This window comes from Copadichromis virginalis, linkage group LG15 (assembly GCF_057382275.1).
Source record: "Copadichromis virginalis isolate Kocher_CV1m ecotype Utaka linkage group LG15, C_Virginalis_male_GT1.1, whole genome shotgun sequence".
Taxonomy (NCBI): Eukaryota; Metazoa; Chordata; class Actinopteri; order Cichliformes; family Cichlidae; genus Copadichromis; species Copadichromis virginalis.
In genome coordinates this window covers 34,417,621-34,425,489 of record NC_140632.1, presented here as the reverse complement: position 1 = coordinate 34,425,489, position 7,869 = coordinate 34,417,621, and the positions used below count along the sequence as shown (strand labels likewise).

At 42.2% G+C, this 7,869-nt stretch overlaps 1 protein-coding gene across 1 annotated transcript; it reads right to left on the bottom strand.

Moving 5' to 3' along the window:
* Positions 1-321: 321 nt before the first annotated feature.
* Positions 322-2,417, bottom strand: LOC146692844 (transcription factor JunD-like). The gene has a single exon (XM_085433060.1). The coding sequence runs from the start codon at positions 2,192-2,194 to the stop codon at positions 1,373-1,375; it is 822 nt and encodes a 273-aa protein (XP_085289186.1). The 5' UTR covers positions 2,195-2,417; the 3' UTR covers positions 322-1,372.
* Positions 2,418-7,869: the final 5,452 nt, after the last annotated feature.

The following is a 7,869-nucleotide window of genomic DNA, read 5'->3' as shown; positions in this document are numbered from 1 at the left end:
TTTATACAGAAATCTAAACAACAGATGAAATTATACTGCCAAAATGTGTTAATGCAACACTGAATCACTAATTCTGAACAGCAAGATAAAATTACACTCCTTAAAGGGATCATTTCCATAAAGTGGCAGAGAAAAAAAATAACAGGTAAACAACAGGTAGTTTCACAATCATTCGAAAACTAATCTTAATGTAACTGCCCTTCATGAAGCTGACCATGAAGCCTGACCTGTTTAACACCTTATTTACTGTAGACTACATGTGACCTTCATTACGTGCAGGTAAAAACCCCCCAATAAAAAACAGCGAGGCTGGCTAAAATATGGAGGAAACAGTGTTTATTGCCCAGCAGCATTTATTTCAAACACAACCGCATAAAGCCGAATAACTGTAGGCTAGAGGTGATCGCAACAGTCAGCGCAAACAGAAAGATTACACTCTTCTTCACATTTAAAACAAGAACACATTTGCAGTAAAGACTCGGTAGAATATTAAAAAAAGAAAGAAAGAAAGAGAAATACACAAGTGTGCAGGTTACAGATAATAAACACTGATTAATTCCTCATGTGAACCCAGCAGCGGGCGACATTCGAGTTTGTCAGCAACATGCAAATTGTTCCCTACAGAAATCCACAGCATGTAGGCTATAAGTGTAGATCAGATCTCATGTATCAAATATGGGTGTGGTTGGCGTTTTCCCTTCTTCTTTTTACAACCAAATCCCTCATATTTTAAGAATATCAGAATCATAAATGTGTATATTATCGTAGAAACACTGTCTGTCTGTTTGGTCCAGCTGACGACTGCATATAAGCAGTCAGTAAACACGTATACGCGACTCTTTCTCCCATTAGGAAAGCCCATGGCATCATTTCATTGAAAATACTGGCAGTTTAAAGCTGCCTTGTTCAATAGTAAACATACATAGAATTAGTTATGTAGAATATATTAGAGGCAAATGCCCTTCATTTCGGCACCAAAATAAATACACCAATTTGACTTAAAAATCAAATACATCATATTGATTTGTTCTATCCGCCAAGTGGGGGCGAGTTTGAACAAATGGTCGAGGAACGCAAACACAGTTTGACTTGCTGCTGGCTGGTATCCGCGCTGAGGTCCATGTGTTGATGTATTTTGTGCCAGGTGTGTTTTACGTTTGATCAATCATAAAAGTTCAGTTTTCTTTTCGATTTTTTTTTTTGTTAAACAGACGAACATGAATGTACAGTTTTGGCCAACGTGGCCTGGCATTCATCCCCTGCGCGTAACAGCACACATCTGGGCTACGAGACACACGGAAACCCCAACATTAACAAAGTCCAAGGAGCTTATAAGCTGGTCAGTGGCCCAACAGCAGGTTAGTCCCTCCGACTAGTGCACTTGAACCTCGTGTGGCAGCAGCTGGCAACCGCTGTTCACATGGGTGAGCACCTTCTGCTTCAGCTGGGCCACTTGCTCCCTCAGCAGGCTAGCTGTCGAGGCCAGGTCGGTGTTTTGGGTTTTCAGCGATTTGACCTTGTCCTCCAGCCTGGAGATGCGCTCCAGTTTGCGCCTCCGACACTTGGAGGCTGCGATTCGGTTCCTGAGCCTCTTCCTCTCGGCTTTGATGCGCTCCTGAGAGTCCATGTCGATCGGAGACAGCGGCGGGCTCTCTCCGAAGCTCTGAACGTCGGGGACCGTCTGAGGCTCCTCCTTCAGCGGCTGGACCCGAGACAGCTCTGGCTGCGGCGGGGCTGCCCCTAAATGATGTGACGGAGGAGGCGGGAAAGGGACCGTGTCCGTGGTGTAGTTGACAGTGGTTCCCAGCGGCCCACTGCCGTAACTGTTCAGGTTCGTGTACACCGGTAGATCCGGCTGCACGGTGACTGGGGCGATGTTAGCCCCGAGATCCAGGGTGCTGCTGGGCGGCGCGCCTCCGTTCAGCTGGTTCTGCTTGTGTAAATCCTCCAGCGCCTTCACGAAGCCCTCGGCGAACTCCTGCTCGTCCGTCACCGTCTTCGGGTAGAGGAACTGGGAGCTGGTCGGAGTCGTGGTGACCATTCCGTTGGACTGGATGATTAGCCTTTCCAGCTCTGGAGAGGCCAGCTTGAGCAGCCCAAGGTCCGGGGAGCTGAGGATGCTCTCAGCGTCGCGGAGGTGCGGTTTCAGGTCTGCGTCGTCCGCCAAGCTCAAGTTAATATCCTTCTTCATCATTATTTCCGTGGGTACAATGACAAGTGGCGCTGCTCGACACTCCCTCAGAACTGTGTCCTGCCCATAACCTCACAGAGACGAACCGCGCCGGGAATGATCTGCTCTTAAAATGAATACAACACTTGCAACACTTGTGTGAACACCCCGTGTCGCTCTTCTCCTCTCCTACAGGATCTGAATACACGCCCGCGCGCACCGCCCCGAGCTTTTCTAGCCTGGCACGTTCCATTATGTCACGCCGGAGCGCGCGTATTGGGTAGAAATTACGTTTTCCAGTCTTATATTTGAATAAAAGGACGGGCCGAGCAGAGGATGCAGACAGAGGTCTCACTCAGCGTTGGTTTCAATAGTTTCTCTCCCACCCTGGTTATTTAGTCTCCACTTTGATTTATGAGTCATCCAGTTTAAATCGAGCATTACGCACACCTAAAAGCAGATCACTAACAAAAGTGGCTCAGAAATGTGTGCCGTGGACAGACTGAGTCACCCTGTTAAAAGTGAAGTAGTTTGTAATTACAGTTAGATCGATAAGATAAAGGCACACTCTTTTATAGTTGTGCACTTGTCCACCACCACAGTGGATTATTAAATCAAATGATCAATATAAGACTGAAGAGCAGACTTTCAGCTCTAACTTGAGGGATTAAAAAATCTTACTTTAACTGCATTTTATAGCTTTTTGTTGATTGTAATTTTAGATATGACGACCAAAGTCAGAAAAGTCTGGATGAGGCTTAAAAACAAATAAACTAACAAACTATTTGGTTTATTATTGTCAAAAAGGAATGCACTGACCAACCTGGCTTTATATATATATATGTGTGTGTGTGTGTGTGTGTGTGTGTGTGTGTGTGTGTGTGTGTGTATATGTATATATATAAATAAACCAGCGGTTGTAACGAACAGGAAGGCCAGATCAAACCAAACTTTTTAGACAAAGAGCCTGCACAGTTCTATAAACATGACAGATGAAACCAGAGTTAAGTTGGACAAAAATGATGGGAAGAGAAAAGAAACAGCTCATGATCAGGGGAGTAACACATTATCTGTCAAACACTGTGGACATAGTATTAAGGATATCAAATGGTTAATGCCTCAAAGCATACTGCAAGAGCAACCCAAGAGTTGCTCAAGGAAAAGAAATGAGATATTCTTCGATGGCCAAGTCAGTCACCTGATCACAACCCAACATGCTTTTCAGTTATTAAATACAAAACTGAAAGTACAAAAACCCACAACCAATCAGCAAAAAAGTGGCTGCAATGAAGGCCTGACAGAGCACCTCAAGGGAGGACAGAATTTTTATCCAAGCACTGAAAACAATCCTTATATTTAAAATCATGTTAAGTTGTTGAATGAATGGTGAGCCTGTGATAACGAGGGACCTGTGTGTAAAAATGGCTTTAATTCCAAAACAGTATTTTTTTTGTAAAACTTCTCAAACAGCTGAAAGTCTACAAACTGTAAACGTTGATTGATTTGTCTTTTTTTGTTGTTTTCTGTTTTTTAACTCAGTCTTCAAGAGAAACAGTAGAATATGTTAAGCCTTATATAATATTCCAGATTTTCTGTATGCTGTTAAACATGTAGTGCTTTTACTCTCATTCTACCACAAACTCCAGTCACAGCGAGGGACAAAGTCAACTTATGTGATTAAACATGTGAACCATGAGTTTGTTGGGGTTTTACAGAAACCCTGCTGTCCACAAGTGATCATGCCACATTATTTTTTAACACTTGGATTAAATGTTATTGCAATTGTTGCTGTTTATTGCTGTAGAAAGGAAGCTGGACAGGCCTTTAAACCACTCACTGAGAAAAGGGGTTTAGTGGGTTTTCCCAAAACACAGCAACAGTGGCAATAACAGAGTGCACGTCATTCCTCTTGCATGTGAAACGAAGTCAACAAAAACACAACATGTACCATGGTAAATAACAAATATTGTAACTTGACGATAGCTGCACTTCAAGCTTAATATGATTTAAACTTTAATCAAATGTAAAACAAACCCAGTAATGATTAAAGCTCGTGTTGTACCAGGTTCATTTTCTATCAAATATATTTTTAAAAAATGATAACAGCAACACTGCACATTAAAATGGAAATGTCCCTTTGCACAATTCTGGATACGAGTTGTGGTGACCCATTGGTGAATCTGTGTGCTCAGACTTAATACTTTTCTCAGAAAAGAGCGTTCACTTCTGTTTTGTGCTCTCAGTCAGCGATTTTAGGACATATCAATTAGGGGAAGTTGAATCTGAAACTGGTTCAATTTCAACATTTCCTCTGGTCAGTGAACAGTTTCCCGCTTTTGGTTTTGGTCTCACATTTTGTTCATTTCTTCTCTACTTTGGAGTTTCCATTTTCTGACACACATTCCCCAATTTTCTTTTTTTTTCATTTGTAAAGATATTTTTAAAGTCAGACAGTTTTTAAACATCTCCATAAAATCAATGTTGTATACAGCAACAACACTTCAAACAACAGTGCTGCCACTTCAACAGCAACTGAAAACGACGCAATAAATTAGTTTGAGTAATCATGGCTTGAAGAAGCCTGTATTGTTTGCCCTCCTTTTCATGTGGTAGATGTGATTATTTCTGCTTTGTACATAAAAACACGGAGGGGTGGCTGAACCGACCATGATTTAGTCAGCTGATGAAGAAACCCTGGTTTCACTCATCGGCAGTTGTCTGGCTTTTAAAGGGTTACAGAAAGTGGGTATGTGCGTCACCGGTAGGCCCCATCCATCACTGCAACGCTCTGTGCGGGTGGATCACATGATGGACTCTGTGATGTCAGATCTCTTAACTTGGCGGAAATGGAGGTGGGGGGGAGTAAACCAACAGAGGAGAGATATTTTTGTGTATGAAAGAAGTGAGTGGGGGTGTTGAGACTGGAGGCTCTAGCTGGGAAAGGATGTACCTCTCTCTCTCTAGCTTGCTCTCTCTTTCACACACACACACACACACACACACACACACACACACACACACACACACACACACACACACACACACACACACACTTGTTTTCATATCTTAGTGAGGACAAAAATGAATGCCTAACCCTCACTCTCAGCCTAGGAGTAACCCTGACAATAAAACCACATTTTGAGTCTCAAAAATGCCTTCAAACCCATGGGGATGGGCATCAGTGTGTTTAGCTATTCTCTGGTGAACAATGGGCTTGGACGTCAGTTCCTTAATCATTAATATGCAAATCCTCATGACCATAAATCAACAACCCCTGATCAAAGCTCACTGATCAAAAACCACTGATCAATGGCCATGAGTACCATTCACAGAGAGTTGGGGAATGGCTGCAATCACAGGATTGTAAGATGGTGAAAGATGTACCCTTAGGCCCCCTCCTCAATTCAGAGATGGTCTTTCCCTTTTCATGTAAATGGCCTCCTTGATTCCCTGCTCAAACCGGCATTCCTCCCTGTCCAGGATGTGTACATCCTCATCCTTGAAAGAGTGTCCACTGGCCTGTAGGTGTAAATAGACTGTGGAGTCCTGGCCTGAAGAGGTAGCTCTTCTGTGTTGTGCCAGCCGCTTCGCCAGAGGTTGTTTGGTTCCCCTGATGTATAAATCATGGCAATCCTCCTGGCACTGAACTGCATACACTATATTACTCTGTTTGTGTCGGGGGATCCGATCCTTGGGGCGGCATTGTGCGCAATAATTACTAAAATCTCACCTGTATTATAGGAGGAGCACCGTCTGTCCTCAAGTTGTCCTGGACATACGGATTGGCGTCGGCTACCTGGTTTGATAAAACTGGTTTAATAATTGTTGAGCTCAAAGTCACTTGGTTTCTCCTGCTGAAAACAGTACGTCCAGATAAGGAGCATCGACTTTCTGCCATGTGGAAGTCAGTAGGTAAGAAATTGATCTGAAAAAAATTAAAAATTAGAAAAAATATATATATATAGTGTCGACTAAACCATAAACGAGTAGATAAATACATGCAGGATCCAGGATCCAATCTCATATTGATTTACACACTAACCGCATTCTGATACAGATTCCTCACATCTCATTGGAAAGTATTCCAGTAAACAGAACTTGGCTAAGAGCCTTTTTACTGTAATACATGCTTGTCATGTGATTTCTGAATGCTCTGGAGTGTTTCAGCATGAGTCAACAAAGACGCTGTGGAGCAAACTCAGGTCTCCAAGAATAATTTTCAAGGCTGCATGTTAAGGCAAACCACTATTAGCAGTCAGGAATGCTTGGTATTATTTATTGTAATGATTCCTCTGTGCTCCAAAGAGCTCATTGGTGCATTGAGCAAAATTGATGTGTGGTTTGCACTTTAAATATTAAATGTGAATAAAGGAGTAGAGTAGCATGGATATGAGCCCTTTGAAGGTCTTACAAGAAATCTGTGTTGACCTCCTGTTTTCAACAACTCCTTCATTTAAGTGCTGTAAAGTTTGAATAAATGAAAACATATGTGATTCTGCTGGAAAAACGTAACTGAAATGTTATTAAACGATGCACACGTTTGTATTTGTAGTTGCTCGTGCTGATCTCTGTAAGTGAGACACTGCCTGCGTTGCATCGTTGCATGTGACACTGTGGGCATCTGTGTTCAAAAATAAAACAGATGTTTAAAAAAAAACATATCTCAGATCTCATTTCCTTTTGTAGCACTTATCTTTCATGCGTAATCATTCTGGTTTCATAGAAATATACTGTACTAGTATCTGTGGTACTGTGACAGCATTTGCCTTCCTCCTACATAAATGTCAGAATTGGCAGGCATTTTAATTTCCAGCAACCATCAAATATACCGTTCCCCTTCATACGGCAGTGAGCCAGGCATGTGGAGGTGAACAGTTAGCAGGATTCAAGCTTATCACATACGCTTTGTTTCATTTTTTTAAATCATAGATTTGAAGCATTTTACACTTAAACAGAAACAAAGGTTCAGTGTGTTGGGAAGCGGTTAGCACTAATGCTTAACAACACCAAGGTTCCTGGTATAAACCTCCAGATTAACTAGAACTTTTCTGTGTGGAGTTTGCATGTTTTCACAGTACCCGTGTTAGTTTCCTCCCCCAGTCCAATAATCTGTTACGTATGCAATATAAACATCACGTTTTCCCCTACAAACACGGCGATAAGCTCCAGCGCTCCATGACCCAAAGTTAGAGAAGTGGTTAAGAATTGTATATTGACTTTTTTCTGTTCCCTACTGAAGTGCCTGGGATTTTAAATGTGATTAAAAGCATCTTAAAGATTCGCTTCCAGTATTTCCTGAAATAAACTCATCTATTTAGTGTCTAATTAGTATTCATTCAGCATTAGATGGAGTTCAGTAACAATCCTTAATAATACAGACACGCATGCAAGTTCCACTAAGCTGCTCCTCTGAACCTACTGACGTAGTTTCAAAGTGTAGGTGAAGTTCCACACTCACGGGGGATGTAGGAACTGTGTGCGTGCGTCTGTAACGCTGCTCGGCATAAAACACACCGGCATCCACAAAAACACGCTCTGACAATTTCAAGCAGGTAACCACAAAACCTCACGGGCCCACACCTTTTCATAGTTATGCATTAGGTGATGAAGAAAAAGGTAGCATTTGATATTTGATTATTATTATTTTCCACTACATGCTACTGTTTTCCACTGGATGTTTTTTCTGCTATGAGGGAACA

Excerpts from the sequence above, each read along its gene's own strand:
- LOC146692844 (XM_085433060.1), bottom strand. The coding sequence starts at position 2,194 with ATGATGAAGAAGGATATTAACTTGAGCTTGGCGGACGACGCAGACCTG.